The sequence below is a fragment of the Carya illinoinensis genome, chromosome 6, assembly GCF_018687715.1.
Source record: "Carya illinoinensis cultivar Pawnee chromosome 6, C.illinoinensisPawnee_v1, whole genome shotgun sequence".
NCBI lineage: Eukaryota > Viridiplantae > Streptophyta > Magnoliopsida > Fagales > Juglandaceae > Carya > Carya illinoinensis.
The window spans coordinates 30,142,883-30,160,396 of NC_056757.1; the positions used below are offsets into that span (position 1 = coordinate 30,142,883).

Sequence of the window (17,514 nt, forward strand, 5' to 3'; positions counted from 1 at the left end):
TGAGCATTAATCCTAATTTTGAATTTTGAAGAGATTTATAACATTACTCTATAATTTTAATGTGAACTTGTTCCATTCTTGCTCGTGCTTGTTTCCTTGATGTGCTTGACTCCATTGTGTAGACAACTTGAGCTTGAAACTTCTTTATTTTTTAAATTCATTTATTATCATCAAAATCCATGTGTAAATATATAAATACACAAAACTTGAAATCTAGAGTTCAACAATATATATATATAAATATAATGACAAAAATAACAAATTACATATAAATTGCACAAAGAAATATGATGTGGAGTTCTGCTACATATAATTAATTTTACATATTTTATATATATTTTATTAATATAATTGACTAAAATAATTATTTATATTAAAAATGATACAATTAATTATATTAACATAATGCATAAAAAATACATAAAATTAAGAAAAAATCTAATTATAAATATAATTACGTATTAATATATATACTAATTTAATATGATTGATTAAAAAATAAATTTTTTTAAAAATATAATAATAAATATTAATATATAAATTAATATATAACTTTATTTACACGTAACAAAATTTTAAAATTATCTGTATATAAAATTTTTGACATAGCTGCACACATAAAGACCGCGACTTAGGCCTGGAAGCAAATTACCAGAGGCCTAGAGACAAATGCGGCGGCACAATGTTTACTTGGACCTAGGTGGGACATGATCCCCTTATCTATCTCCATTATCATTTTCTGACCGATTGATTATTCATTATAAGGCTTTATCTTTTTCTTTCATCTCGTATCACTTCAATAACTAATGTTGCTCCATCAAAAAAAACAAAAATAACTAATGTTGCATTTCTAAGTAATTTTTATTTAAAAATAATCGATACTATAGTCATTTAAATTGTATTATATTAATTATTAATTAAAAATGATAAGATTCGAGATGTTCACTATAGTCATTTAAATTCTATTATACTAATTATTAACTAAAAATGATAAGATTCGAGATGTTCATTGTTAAATAGTACTAATCATGTCAATTGAGTTTATATTACTTTTTAGAGCTTTGCAATTTATTATTTCTGCACATTACATATTATATTTATTTTATTTTTTGAAAAATATTTTTAATTTTATCTTTTTAAACTAATTGAGTTCTTCTATATATTATCCATAAATCACACATTTAATAAGAGAGAAAAATAAAAATAAAAATAAAAAAAATTATGTATAACATATGATGTGACATAATTCTACTTTTTAAGATATTGAAAGTTTGTTGGGCCTTTGGGGGAGCCCAAAGTAAAACCCTTTCTTGTATAGTCTCATATGGTAGAACTAATGACATGTTTGATAGTATTTTATGACTTCACTCAAGATATATCCTTCTTTTTAATTATTTTATCCCATTTAATTAAAAATAATAACAAAATACAACAACATTGAATCGTATTGTATTATAAATTAAAATAATTACAACAAGATAATATATTTTGAGGGGACCCGATAATTTAATTTTTTTATTTTTTTATGTTCCAATATCAAACATGAAATTATAAATCAAAATAATGCATTTATAGCTCCATTAGTATATTAATTTTTTTTATGACTAGTCTGGTCTTTACTATTACTAATATTTTTTATAGATAAATATTCAAGAGATAATATTTTTTGTCTAAATAGAGACTCAACTCTACCCTTCATAAAAAGAGATGAATCAACACCTACAGACAAACGTCTAAAATACGAACTCTTTTTTTTATTTTAATTAATAATAAAAAAATAAAGTAATGAGATAGATACAAAAAAAAGATAGATTACAGTTTAAATCAGTTTAAATCAATCCTAATAGATTTCAGAATGTGTGATGGCCTGTGAATTATTTTTGAAATGACCTAAACTCTCTTTAGGGAGATGATTATTATTATTATTTTCAAAATTAGATTATTAGACATAATAAGATATACATCAATTTTCTCAAAAAATTATAAAAGAATGATGTATGAACGCAATTGATTTCATTTGTTATTTCAATGGTCTTTTCATTAAAAAGTTCCATCTAAAGTCTAATCAAAATTTATTTATTTTTCCCCTGGCAAAATAGACTTCCCCAAAGGCGACTTCTGGAATTTCCTATTCCATCTATTGATGAATATTAGGTGGAATATATATTGTTTAAAAATATATTCTTTTAATTTGAAGCAAAATTTCAGAGAATGATATCATGGAGATCTGACCATTTGATCGAATATAATTTCCTATTCCATCATTACTTTCTTAAATTTGATTTTTTTTTTTTAAATGTGTAAAGTGATAAGCAACCGTTCCCTTTTCAAGAACACTTAAAGCATTTTCATCATTTTCTTTATCCTTATTCTTATAATTTAACTCAAAATCATCTTTTCTTAATTTTTTTTTTAAATTTTATTCATCTTCAAAAACCTCCTATATCTCATTCCCAATCCCTATCTCTATTCTATTAAATAATATTTTTCTATTCTTTTTTTATTACTTTTTTATTTCACTTTTATTTACAAATTTAACTACTCAATATTTTTTCTTATTTTTTGAACTATTACTCTAGTGAATATTTTAAACAAAAATTTAAATTATTTTTTTGTGAATATGATAATATTTTTAAAATTAATTTTTTTATTTTTTCATAATTAATTAAATTATTTTTAAAATTATTATTTAAAACTATAATAAATATGAGTATGAGAGAAAGTGTAGATGATTGAAAAATTATTTATTTTATATATTAGAATAAAATATTGATAAAAATAATTTAGAGAATGAATAGTAAGTCTCCAAATATGGAGACTTACTGTTTATTTCCTAAACATTTTTTCTAAAATAGGGATTCGGATGTGAGGGGTATTTTGATCAAAACCTCAAAATAAATCTCAAATTATGAAGAATTTAGTGATTTGGGGAACCGGATGATGATGCTCTAAAGCATTCCTAACCCGTATTGCATATGTATTTTTTTCTTATAATTTAAAAAAAAAAATTAGACATTTCATCAAAATTATCTATACATCCAAATTTTCATTTTAAGAAAAGTATTTAGAAGATGTATAGTGATTTCCTATATTATAGAGGATGTACAAGGGAACTACTGTTCATCCACAAATTAGTTTTTATCAATATATTATTTTAATCATTTATACTTTCTATCCTACTCATCAACTTCTAATCATCTATATTTTTTTATCATATTCATATTTGTTATAGTTTTAAATAATAATTTTAAAAATAATTTAAATAATTACGAAAATATAAAAAGTTAATTTTAAAAATATTATCATACCCACAAAAAAATAATTTAAATTTTTGTTTAAAATATTTATTAGAGTAATAGTTCGAAACATAAGAAAAAATTTTGAATAGTTAAGTTTGTAAATAGAAATAAGAAAAAATAATAATAAATAAATAATAGAGAAATATTATTTTAATAAAATAGATAAAATTTTTAAAAGATGAATAAAATTTAAAAACAAATTTTAAAAAATATAATTTTTAACTAAATTATAAGAAATTTTATAAAAAATCTAACGCGAATGCCCGAAGTTTTGTAGTGCTAGTGGGGCCGCACACGACCCAACATACATCCTTGCTTCTAATGTGATATTAAATTATTGAAAATTATTTTTTATCTATTATTTATTATTCAAAAATATACGAAAAATGATACTTGACTCTCTCAAAATTATGTTCGGATATTTTAATTGTTTTAATATTTAAATAAATGACTATTAGTAAAGTTTTATATTTTTTTTCTTAATAATTAAGGATGTTAAAAAATGTTTAAAAAAATGAAAAAATATCAAATACACCAAGGACACGTCCAGTGATACGTGCTTGACGCTCCCTAGCATTGTCCGTGATTTAATATATGATAAAAGAACGATGAAAAGATAGTGAGAAAATTTTTTAATTAAACAAACTCTAGCACCATTTGGCGAGGACATCAATGCCCATGGTTTTCAAAACTGGTATGTGACCAGCTATTATTATATTTCTAAAAACAATAATTTAAAAAATAACACAAGTACGTAACTGTAGTTACAAGTAGTTGGACAACTCCTTGCCGAATTGGATTAATTTATGAAATGGTCAGCTGAGCGCTAACCTCATCGGCCAAGGTCATACATGGCAGTAAGCGTGCGTGCCAGTGACAGGGAAATTATATGTTCAAGCTTGGTGTAGAAAGGTCGAGCGGTCCATTCCCGTGGTTTTTGCTGATAAGCATCAATATTGAAACTATATTATATATAGTTAATAAAGCCGTCTAAAAGGATTCATATTGACTAAAGTGTATTGATAATAGAAAAAATTAGAATCATAGACTAAATCAATAATTAAAATGATAAGGACTCACATACGTGTTTGATGGTAATCAAAAGCCATCCATCCTAGTCATATATGCATGCCATGGGTTATTTTGTCATTTTCTATACATTTCTTACTTTAATTTTGAGAAATGCTATATCTATAAAAAGATTTTATAAGAGTAAATTCAAATATGATTTTTTATTTTAAAGCCAAATTATTAATTAACATGTTGGTGGGTGTTAGGTTTAGAGAGTGAAATGATAATTTTTAGTTTTAAATGAAAGTTTAAAATATTATATTTTAATATTATTATTATTTTGAAATTTAAAAGAATTGAATTACGTATTATATTTTGTATGACAATTTGATAAAGTTGTAATGATATGATGAGATGATATGAGAATTTTATGTTTGAACTGCATTTAGTTTATTAATCCATCTCGACTCATCTAATCTAATCATTAAAACTTATAACTTCTAACACAAAATATAATAAACAATTCAACTTTTCAAATTCTAAAATAATAATAATATTAAAAAAATAATATTTTAATAATATTTTATTTAACTTTTAACTTCTATCTCAATTCAATTCACTATCTAAACCATATCTCCAACCGAGCAAAGCCAAATAGTCCAAATTCATTCAATTTGACTTTATTATGCTTAGAAACTAATCACCTGACACCTAGATAATATTAACTGTTCGAGAGGGCAAAAGAAACTGGAATTAACAACTCTAGTTGTTGAGTTAAAGCGGCCTTGTAATGTAGCCATCTCATCAGTTTTCTTAGTTCCCATTACACCCAATATTCAACATGACTTCTAGAGTATTTTTTTATTTGACTTTCAAATTTTACATAACTACCATCTATTTAAAAGAGAAGTAAAAAGTTATATGTATGTTACAACTCAGTATACATGCTATCGTTTCTATATATGACATCATTCATCATTGCAAATTTTAATTACACATATTTTTGTAGAAGGATATTACTCATCATCCTACACCACACATTTTATATATTTTAAAATTATTTTTTATTTTTTATCATTTTATTTTATTTTTGTTAAACTAATTAAATTGTTATACTTATCATTCATACATCATATACTTATTATAGAAAAAATGAAAAAAAAATTAAAATAAGTGTTGTATGTGTTATACGTGTGAAGATAATAAATAGAATTATTCATTTATCTATGATGTCTAAATTAATTAGCGATCATGCAATATAAAGATATAAATTTTTTTCACAACTATATTACAATTATATCAGAATGTTTTTTATATAAGAAAAATGCTTGTCTTATTGAGAGTAGATACCGAGAAAATTTACTTAATATTTTTTTTACTTAATGGTTAAATGAGTATTTTAATGTATTTATATACTTTTTTAATTTTAACAAAATGCTTAAAGGGGTGTAAAATTTTTTTGAAAACACAAGAAATAAAAGTGCATCTCTCGATGACCCTAGCATTATCCTCTTATAAAATAGAGTTGCAAGACAACGCATGACGTGCTCTTGGCCTCTATTTACCACGCTTGCACGTTTTTTTTTTTTCTAAGCAAGCTTGTATTTATATATATATAGGAGAAGAAATTACAAATCATAAGGAGGGTCTGTCATATTGTCAATATACAAAATACAAGTTGGAATACAAACTATATGAATGCTACCAAACTGCCCACTGCGCTACTGAATGCGCAAATCGATTTTGAATTCTATCGATTTTTTTAAAGCTCCAATCTTTGTGAGTTTTCAAAGATTTTGCTATGTCTTCCGAGATTTGCTCTATTTGCCAGATGGCTGCTTCCTTATAGATAGAGGAAATGACTAACTGAGAGTCTCCTACCATAAGAATTTGTTGGTGGTTGATGTGTTCCGTCATTTGGATTGCTAGTCTTGCTGCCAAAACTTCTGCTATTATTGGAATCATGGTGAGATTCTCCTCTGTCCATATTTCTATAGGCTCTCCTTTTATATTTCTGCTTACTGCTAAGACTACAAAGAAGTTATTTCTAACAGCTGCATCAAAGGATATACAAATTTGGTTTTGGAGAGGTTTCTGCCATGACTTCTGAGCTGAAGAAATATGTTTGTCTTGTCAAGCATGTAGATTTTCTTGATATGAGTGGTTTAGTTATTGCGAGGCTATATGTGAAGAGAGACTTTTGTTGTTGTGGACTAAGTCATTCCGGAGTCTGCATATGAAATCCATAATTAAGATTGCAAATAAGGAAAATGGTTGTTCATCTTGGAAATTGAGACCCAGTTTTTCTTTAAATTTAAAATAAAAAAGAACCAATCCTGCATAGAATTGATAGGCAAAGAGCAAAGATTTAAAGTCCAATTACTCTGACTCCACAAAATTCTAGAGTGGGGGCATGAGTTAACAACTTTTGTTTTTGTTTTTTTTTGTTTTTGAACTCTAGCGATAAGTTAATAGCATGCAACTTGTTTCTACGAGTAGGTGATTATGATTGGCATCCACTTGCATGCCGCCACCACGCCCAGCGTACTCGATCAACACTATCCATATGGTTCTTTCTTTTCGTCTGACATGTTTCTTCCTTTTCTTTTTTTCTTTTCAATTATGATCATCGGGAAATAGTGATTGGCCGAGATGAAATGCAGACTCGTATAGTCGACGTACAAGCAAACCAGCAAAGATCCATAAAAGTTAATAAATTTACAGAGATAGCATGCAGCTTGGATTTGTTTCATGCTTATAATCCTCGTCTCCGCCGTCTTGATCACTCAATCCCACATAAACCTATTTGAAACAAACACTTTAACAAAACTACTCTAACAAGAAAAGAAACCAGAAAAGGGGCAGAGATCATTTAAAACTGATTTCTGGCAATCATTCGAGATGGACTGAGTAGGTGGTAAGAGCCGTGACGCTTAAAGCCGCATCCTTTCTGAATTTCATGGCCGTCCTCCATTTCCAACAACACTTTGAGAAAGATATCAACGTTGCAGGGAAGGACAAGGGGGCCTTGGTTATCGTAGCCATATTCAGACTCGGCCTCTTCGAGCAGCATCTTGAACAGGGGATGGTTTGCATATTCTGTTCTGATCACAAACTTCATCTTTTGAGGTCCAACATAGACCGAGAAGCAGCCCTCAGGAGCAACCCGGCGTTTCCTTGCAAGTTTTTCCTCTTCTCGTAGAAAGGGGCCGATAGATGGCCAAGATCTGCTTTTCACCGTCAGGGCACGCACGGGTCCCGACGACGACATCTTCCGGCCTCGTCCGAGGGATTTGCATCGCTCCCATGTCTTGATGATCAGCCCCTTCTTTCCTTTTTCCTTAGTAATTACATCCATTTTTTGTCGAACAGTACAAAGATTCACCAGATCAATATAGCTGAGTATATATATATTAGCAAAGAATCGAATATATGGTGTAAAGAAAAGTTTGGGTGTAAGGGCTTGAAAAATCACTCACAAGATAGTCCAATCTTCATACTAAAGCACAGATGAACTTATCGTGATATGAAAAAAGGAACCATATATGAATATAGTATGGACGATGGGAATTAGGAAAATATATTGCTTTGAAAGAAACTGGGTATTTGGTTAGCCCCTGTCGTAAACCAAATGAAACATCACCTTGACCCTTGGCCTCATTGTGTTGCTCATACCTCTCTGATTATATTGGAGAATCAAGTTGATACCATGCACAAGATCATCAAGAGGGGAAAAATTATAAACAAGAATCGAAAACGAGATTCACAAGATCAAACCCGTAGTTCGTAAACTGTAAGAAATTATGCTAAGATAGCCATGAGTGCTTTCGAGAACCCTGGAATGAAGAAAAGGATAATGATGATGATGATAAGGGAAATGAACCAGCGAAGAGTGAGAACTGGATTTGCTCTCTCTCACTACTTGCGTCTTGAGTTGACAATACCCACCAGCTTTCATTTCATATTTATAAACCAAATGGGAACTAAATTATTGAGTTAATAAATATTAACACCAAAAATGAATTATCGAGTTAAGTATTAAAAGTCTTTGTAGTTAGTTTAATGCCATCATTGATCTCAGGGATAATTGGAGAGGCCGGATATATACTTTAAGCTCTAACATAAATAGAATTGAAATTTCTTTTTAGGGATACCTTTTCATAAAGTGACAAAAATGGAGTAAAAAAATAAGAAAGAACAAACATAAATTTTAAATTTACATTCTTCCATGAAATTGAATATTAAGGTTGCGTTTGAATGTTGAATTAATCACAAATAATTTGAGTTAATATGTAAATAATAATATTTTCTGAATCTCATTAATATGTATTTACAGGTAAATTATAAGTTGAGATATGTATTTGAATATATGAAATAGGTTAAATGAGACCAAATTATAATTTGATGATATATAAAAAAAGACTTACTAAAAAATTATTGACAATTTGCAAGGCACTCTTTAAGACTAGCATTTAAGAACAATGACAATGTGGACAAGAACAAAAGGAAAAGTGTCAAATTTAAGAGAGATATTTCAGATATACAACTGAAACTGTTGATCCCTTCTTTTAATTAAACTTTGTACTTCATTAAAAAATAAATAATGGGTAAAGTCGCATGAGTTGGTTTGAGGTTTTTGTTCTACACTTTGGAACATAATAATAATGCCGCTGGTAATGTTTGTAAAATGATGATTTTCGCTGTCATTAATATAGCAGTACGACTTTAAGTTATGAATGAGACATTCTCTGTCTTGTTTATCCTTTACATGCAGAGCCTTACTCGATAAATTAAGATGGTATGGACGGCTGAAGATCGATCACTTGCTAAAGTTGTAGCCGCCAAGGAAGTTCATTGCGATTTGTATTCCCATATTATAGCTATGGAGGTTTTCTAGCTATCTCTTTCAACATTCATCGTTTTCGTTGAGTTTATGAAGAACTGAAATTATTGAAGACTTGAAGTAGATAGCTAGCCTAGCTCGGTCGAGTACTGGTCCTGTAGTGGTCCAATATTAGAATATAAAATTAGTGTAATGGTAAATTATTTCACGCATTCTATTTAAAAAGAGTAATATTAAGTACAAATTTTAAATAAATATGATATACATTAACCATTTTATAAAAAAAGTGAATCACACTCAAAATAATAATCTTTTTACACTTTTTCAAAAGAATGATGCAAGAGAATGGCCCGGGTTCAATAGCCCTGCGGCGCACTATTGATTTGACGTTAAATTTTTATTTTTTTAAATTTTTATAATAATATTTATTTCTTTTTTCATTTTTTAAATAAAAAAATTAAATGACTTTAAAATAAATCACGCCATCAATAAGAGCATCCCATCGGATGCCTAAATCCCTAATCTCTTAAATTTTAGAAAAAATATTTAACTTTTTTATAAAAATTCTTCTCCATTAGTTTTTTAATTTTAAGAAAAAGATTTTGAAATATGAACAATGGCTCTCTAAAAATGGGAGCCACTGTTCATCTATAAATAATTTTTTATAAATATTTTATTCCAATAAATAAAACAAATTCTTCTCCAATCATCAACATTTTTTCATGCTCATATTTACTATAGTTTTAAGTAATAATTTTAAAAATAATTCAAATAATTACTAAAATGTAAAAAAAATTAAAAATATTATCATACCTACAAAAAAATAATTTAAATTTTTGTTTAAAATATTGGCAAGAGAGTAATAGTTCAAAACATAAAAATATATATATAATAGTGAGTAGTTAAGTTTGTAAATGGAAGTAAGAGAAAATAGTAATAACAAAAAAATAAAAAAAAAAATATTGAATAGAAAAATAATAGGAAATGATATGTAAGAAGATTTTGAAAGATAAGTAAAATTTATAAAAAGATTTTAAGAAATGTGGTTTTGGTTTTTAACTAAGTTTGAAGGAAATTTATAAAGAACTCAATGTGAATGATCTAATGGTGCCATCTGCACAAGGAGAAATACTAGTGTCACCGAGAGTTGGGTCTTGAATGGATTCCGATAATTTTTTTTTTTCTTTTTTTACTTAGTGATTAAGGAAGTATTTTTTAATAATATTGTGAATTTTTTTTAAATTTTTTTTAACAATATAAAAAAAATGAACAAAGTAAAATAATAATAAAAAAATTGTTATTGTTAGGAGCCATCCCGTGCTACATTCTTGGTCGATGTAGCATGGCTCTTGCACAAGTTAACACCATAACAAAATCTTATGAGCTGTGCTACTATGCCGCCCAACGGCCCAACATGCCGCACAGGCTAAAATTATTTTTTTATTTTTTATTTTCAAATTTTTAAAATGTATTTAAGTGTTTTTAAAAAATAAAAAAATACATCAATATATTGCAAATCAATTCCTTAATTATTAAGTAAAAAAAATAAAAATTAATTTTTAATTTTACTAAACGGTACACTTGAATGATACTCTTGAGTAGACAAGCTAGGTTTATTCAAATCTTATTCGGATATTCGGATATTCCATTATCCAAGTTCAGCTATGAAAAAAGTCAGAGAATTGCCTTGTTGCACCAAAACAAAATCTTTTGCTCTTTCTTTCAAAAATGCCCCTAAGTTGATCTCCAAAATTAACGTCATTTTTTATTTTAAAAAATGATATTTATAGTTATAAAATGTGTAAATTTTATATTTTTTTTAAAAAAATAAGTAAATATCATATTCATATAAAAAAATAATTTTTAAACAGTAAACCTTACTTTTTCAAAAAAAATGATTTTTTTACACTTTTTTAAAATGACGACAACTCTTTTACAAAGTCTTGGGAACTTGTCTATTTATGATAAACATACAATCCTTTTTATATCATTTTATAAAACTATAATTTAAATGAGGGAAATTTTATAAATAACTTATAAAACTAACATCACTTATCACTCTATAACTTCTTTACAACTATATAATAAAATAATAATACTTAAATTTTATTTTGATTTTGATATTTAATTTAATAGATTTGAATATATTTAAAATTGTATATAAATTATGAATAGGTTGTAAGCGGCATATCACACTCTTACATACACATCCTCATTTTAAAATATAATTATATGAAGAGTTATAAAAATAATTATATATTTATATATATATCATTTTTCATTCCTTACTCTTATCTTTTGGGATTTCCTAACATAAAGATTTTTTTTTTTTTTTAACTCGGTCTTCCTAACGTATTAGATAATATGATAAGGCCAGCTATTGCAAAAATTATATGATATATCACATCATTCAAAATAAGACAAGAAACATATTAATCAATGGGCGATGCTACTATGCCGCCCAGCGATTACCGCTGGGCGTGCCGCCCTTTGTAAATTTTTTTTTCTTTTTTGTTTTTTTTTTCATTTCACATTTTTTTTATATATTTAAACATTTTTTAAAAATATAAAAAAAATATCAATACACTTAAAATCACTTCCTTAATCACTAAGTAAAAAAAAATATTAAAAAAAAAAAATTTGTGACCAGCGGTCACTTTGAGGGGGCAAATAGAAGGGGCATACAAGCATTTCCCTTAATCAATTAACTTACTGTTTGCAGACGAGAGGAAATGACAATGACAAGGTGGCATCTCTTTTAAATTTTTCAACGATTATATTTATTAAGATTATAATATAAATAATTAAATATATATCTTTTTAATAATTTAAAATTTTAAAATAAATGAAGATTTTACATAATATCATAGCAGAGAATTTAAATTTAAATTTTGACTCTTATTGAACTAACTTATTAATAAAGGGTCTAATCCACACGTGCGAACAGAATTAAAAATATATTACAGCTAATAAATTATTAGGAACAATGATGATGTGAAAACATAAATTATTAGGAAATTCTAATTGAAAAGCTAATTCGGCTAGCCAACAAATTAATCAAACACTATAATTTTGAAGGTTGCGTAATGGCATGTGTAGGCAGGGAGCCGACGTACATAATATTAAAAAATGCATGACGGAATGTTGACATTTTATTTCATAACATCATCGTGGAAATTTAATATATATATATATATATATATATATAACACCATGATCAGATACAACACCGACTATTGACTTCATAATCCTTATAATTTAAGGATAATTTAAGGATTATGTTTCATAATCATCGAAGAAACATGAGATTGCAAACCTCATCATCGATCAAGGATTTACAAAACTGCCATCTATTTTGTCTTTCGAAGAAACGAATTACTTTGATATATATTTTAATCACAGATTAGAAAATAATATTGCGTTGCTATATATATATATAATTTCACTAATGTTTTTCTTTTTTTCATTTGAGAAAATAAAAAATAAAAAAGATTAATTTAGATCAATGTTTTGAAATTCATTTTGTATAGGTTATGGTGCTGTCGAAATTGGTTAGCTGCTCGTGACAAGTGACATGGCCTCTGATGCACGGTGATGATCGATTTGGAAAAGAAGATTAAAATGGTAGAGACAAGAACAAAAATGAAGAAAATATTGTCATAAGCTTCTTAGTAAATGGGATTGTTCGAGGTATCCCAGCCTCCAAAAGGGTTTGTGCTTACAATATTTCAGAAGTTCCTCCCTTCCTTCCCTCTTTTCCCCCTTATACTCTCACTACTGACAATATCCTAACAGACTACTGGTGAAATTAAACTAACAGCAGGAAATACAAAGGAAAACAACCAAGCCTATGCGTTGCGTTTTATATTAGTGAAATGCAGCGTTTTGGACTCCACGTATTGACTGAAAACGCAACACTTACTTGTTTGGTTAATTAAAACTAAAAATTTCATCTCAACTCATCGTTACACATTTTTCAAATTCCCATACAAAATATAATAAATAATCTAACTTTTTCAAATCCCAATACAAAATTAATATTCAAAAATTATATTATAATAATATTTTATTCATTACTATTTAAAACATCTCATCTCATCTCATCTTATCTGTGTAACTAAACAGGACCTATTGTGGACTGACCACCGTTTTGAGTTAAACTCCCCTCTCAAGACAGAAAAACATCAGTTTGCAATCTCAGTTCCTCGTAGCCTTCTCTTCAACTTCAGGTTTCTTCCTTCACCATGTGCCGCTCATCTCCTTCAACCTTAAGAACCCTAACAAAATTTTCCTTAGACTAGTAATCGGTACGGGATAGCCCCAAGTTTCATTCCGGAGTAAATTTTGACTTTTTCAATGTTTTTCGAATTTTTCAGCCGGTTTCCAAAAATTCGTTCAAAAGCAAGCATTTCGGACTGGTTTTGGATTTGATGGCTATGTCGTAATTTTTTAGAGGTCTACAATTTTTGGTAATTTATAAAGAAACTTTCATAAACCCTCTTCAAATCTTACACAATTTCAGCCCTTGAATGCCTTAAGCTCCTCTATCTTCTGATGAGTTATGCATATTCATCTAGTTGGCTAGTCCTGCAACATAAAATTCGTAAGCATGTCTAAATTTTCTATACAGTAACTAGTAAGGCTGCTGGGTGGGCCCTTGCATCTGACCCATCTACTCGCTTCCTGCATGGGCCCAAGTGGGCAATCCACCCAGCCCAAGTGATCGGGTACGCGGGTGTTTTAAGAAAAGAAAGGGATTGGTGTCAAGCTGAGTCTTGGCCAGTTGGCCTCACTTGAATATCATTTGTTTGCCCGACTATCAAGCAGCAGTCTACGACAATAAGACCACAACTTGGTCGTGGGTCTTCTACTTTCCAAGTCCACGATTGCTGTCATGAACTTGTAAGTTAAAGACCCACAATTTCAACCACAGGTCTATGAGTTTTTACAACCCACGACCGCGACCATAGGACATAAAAGATCTACCCGTAGATTTCTGAAGATCTATGCACAACTCTTTATGACCCATGGCCAAGGTCTTGGCCCGTGGCTTTGTGCACAAGTCTTTAGATTTGTGAAGATTTATGCAATTTGTAAATTTGCTTTATTTTTTGTTGGATTCTTTTATGAAAAATATGTTGTTGGACAAGGTGACCGAACACTGGTAGCGTGAATCCACCCGCTTGGCAAGTAGATGTGAACAGTCACCTTGTCCAAGTGGGGACAAGATGCGGGATGGGTGATTGCCCGCTTGTATATGGCAAGTAGAAGAAACACCCCTAGTATGCAGTTCATCTCTCTCTCAACTAATTTTGTAATTGATTCTTTTAAGGCATGCGATTGATCCTTTATTGATTAAAGCAAAACTAAACAATTTACACCTATAAACATACATTGAGATCATGATCGGTTATTTGCATGCATCCTCACACGATACATAAAAGTAACTAGATTAAATTGCACATGTAAACACATCACCGTTATGTTGGTTGTGAATTTGTTGAAGTAGCATTGGATGTGGGACAGTGTGTGTTCAATTGGTGAGGTAAAAACCATAGATAAATAAATAAAAGGAATGGACTATAGTAGTATAGTATATTTGTTGGCTTAATCTTTTTTTATTTTATTTTATTATATATATATATATAGGATTTGTTGGCTTAATCCAATTGGTGTAAGATGCAGAATTTGTCAAACACGCAAGCCTTTGTGTTAACCATGATGGCTTTTTATTGGCTTCCGCTTAACGTAGTATCCAGAATTGATCAAACATGCGAGTTCAATTTGTTTTTATATAACATTCCCTGATGATATAAAGTTTCAAAATGTTGAATTTGCCAACTCCCAATTGCAGCTTTTTCTTTTTTTTAATGATTTTTGTTAACAATTATGCAAAATATAAAGATATAACTTATACTCGTAAATTAAACATGCAATGTATAAGGAATTAAACATGGCAGACAGCTAATAGGGCTGAAGGTGATCATGAAGTACTCCCCGACCTCGATCGCCGTGATCATAGTTGTACACGTGCCTTCCAAATAAATATAGCCGTGTATCGCCGTACTGTACGGACAGTATCAAGGGATGACCTCTCCTTAACATCACCAAGCATCACGATTACGAGTTTTCAACTTTTCATGGCACAAATAACTCGTTATCAGCGGTTATTACTTCTCTTTTTATATATGTTTTCTGGTTTTTTATTTTCCCGAGCCTTCTTATAATCGAGAGAAATGTACTATATATATAAACGAAAACCAGTTCACAAGAGCTTAATTTTCACCTTCCATTGATCCATATACAAAGGAGGGATTAATGATCAAATACAATCAGTCTGGTCCGTCCATTCATGCATGCAGCATCCATTCCACAAGTTAGAAAACTCAAAAAGTTTTTTCTCTTTATATATCAAAGATTGATTAGCAAAGGAAAGATTAGCAAAGGAAAGTTAAAATCAATCCATGGCACTAATGTAGCTAACATTTGGGCTCATAAAAACTAAACCAGGCCAGTCCTTTCCGTGCTTTCTGATCTGTGCGTAAAAATCTTTAATTTTCCGGGGGTCTAACTTGTTCTTTCACACTCAGAGCCACAGTGCTCCAGCCTCCTTGAGAAGTGGGACCAGGGTCCCGTTAATGTGGGACGCCATGACTCGGTCCATGGCACCGATCAGCTTCCCTCCAATGAAAACCACAGGCACAGTGCTGGGCGATTTCCCAAGCAGCCTCATCAACGCCCTCTCGATCTCTTTGCCCCTTGGGTCATGGTCCAGCTCGAATACCGTCGGGTTCACGCCCATCCCACAGAAGAGCCTCTTCACCACGTGGCACATGCAGCAGCTGCTGACGCTGAATATCACCACCGCGCTCTCGGAAGCCAGCCTCACCACCAGCTCCAACGGGTCCGGCCCCATGCTCCTCACGGCCGGCACGAGGTAACCCCACGAGTACTGATCTGCTGCAGCCTGGTAATGCATTTATGTTTTATATATATATCGAGTTTGACTCCAGAACAGTTAAACGAGATAACAAAGAAATCAATTGGTGTCCAAGAATGATCGGTGTCCAGTTGTGTCCAGGAATGAGTGTCAATGGTGGGGTTTTATAATTATAGGGAATAGGCAGGAGAGGGCAGTTGCTGTAAATAAGTGGAGTTCTTCTGTTGCTGTCGCATCGCGTGCGTGGAGGGTCCCGTTGTCTTTTTGGCTTCAAAAAGGATTGTCGTCGCACGGATCGAGTACCGGCAGGTGTAGATGGGGACAAATATACACTGCTCTGGAGTCTGAACAGTAAAAAGATAAAAGTCCGAAAAGTAGGGTGTCTGCGGCCATGGAAGGCGGCGAAAGAAAATATTTGTCTACGCTGTAGACTACCGTACCGTATGAGAGGGAGTGATCCAAATAAAAGAGCAGAAAAACCTGCTTTTCTTTGAAGGTTCAAACTTCAGAGCACTGAGACATTTTTTTTGGTTTTCCGCCGGGGGGGGGGCCCGGCCCGGTTTGGGGGGGTGGGGCAGGCTTTTACAGTGGTGGGTTAAATAGACGGCTGTGCCCGGCATTGTTGTCGGAACAGAAGAACGTCCCTCGATCGGCCTCTGACGTGATCATTAATTACGCGCATGTTTTCTGCCGTCTGCGTCTGGATATTTTCAACGCCTCATGCATGATCGCGACGATCGAAAGGCTAAATTCTCCCTTGGGTTTGTCACTCCGAATGTTTGACCTTCTGGCTTCTTTCATCACACGAATTATAATTTTTTTTTTCCTATGAATGATGTTGCATTTTCGCTTTGCTTTTACTGCGTTGCTTATAGTTATGATGGGTTGAATTTCAAAATCATTGGCTAGAATCTACCCAAGAATTGTAAATCAAGTATGTGAATCAAACACGTGCTAGCTAGCTCAAATTAATTGAATAGATCAAACCCAATTCAATTTCCAGCACATTGCAGCTAGCTTGCGTTCGTACAGTTGAAAATTACATTGGCGTGACGCAATTAGATGTTGTAGATAATCGAGGGCTTAATCCTCTGATCAGCCCTGCCCACCAGCAGTAATAAATAAGGTTTTTTATTTGACTTAAATAAATAAATGAATATTGATCAATAGAGGGGATTTACATCCTGTGATATGTCCACCTAAAGCAGTGACAAAGTGGCAGTACTTGCGATAGAGAGGAAAAAAGGCAAGGCGTGCCTGGCCTGCGGCACTGCCGGCTGAGTCGAGCGGCGGGTACGGACATGCGCCGACTGCCGGCGAAATACGTGGATCTGATTCTATTTGAACGGGCAGGATGGGGTTGGTCCGAGTACGCCAAACTATCTTTTTTGTAGCTGTAAATTAAAAAGTGCCTGTTCTCC

The 17,514-nt window shown here is 30.7% G+C and overlaps 2 protein-coding genes across 2 annotated transcripts; both read right to left on the reverse strand.

The window, feature by feature from the left end:
* Positions 1 to 6,989: 6,989 nt before the first annotated feature.
* On the reverse strand, positions 6,990 to 8,258 carry LOC122312433 (auxin-responsive protein SAUR32-like). The gene has a single exon (XM_043127039.1). The coding sequence runs from the start codon at positions 7,666 to 7,668 to the stop codon at positions 7,183 to 7,185; it is 486 nt and encodes a 161-aa protein (XP_042982973.1). The 5' UTR covers positions 7,669 to 8,258; the 3' UTR covers positions 6,990 to 7,182.
* Positions 8,259 to 15,422: 7,164 nt separating this feature from the next.
* LOC122314161 (glutaredoxin-C1-like) lies at positions 15,423 to 16,213 on the reverse strand. The gene has a single exon (XM_043129569.1). It carries the CDS (start codon positions 16,130 to 16,132, stop codon positions 15,740 to 15,742), a length of 393 nt encoding a protein of 130 aa, XP_042985503.1. The 5' UTR covers positions 16,133 to 16,213; the 3' UTR covers positions 15,423 to 15,739.
* Between the last annotated feature and the right edge of the window lie 1,301 nt (positions 16,214 to 17,514).

Coding starts and splice junctions, on each gene's coding strand:
- LOC122312433 (XM_043127039.1), bottom strand. CDS start 7,668: ATGGATGTAATTACTAAGGAAAAAGGAAAGAAGGGGCTGATCATCAAG.
- LOC122314161 (XM_043129569.1), bottom strand. CDS start 16,132: ATGCATTACCAGGCTGCAGCAGATCAGTACTCGTGGGGTTACCTCGTG.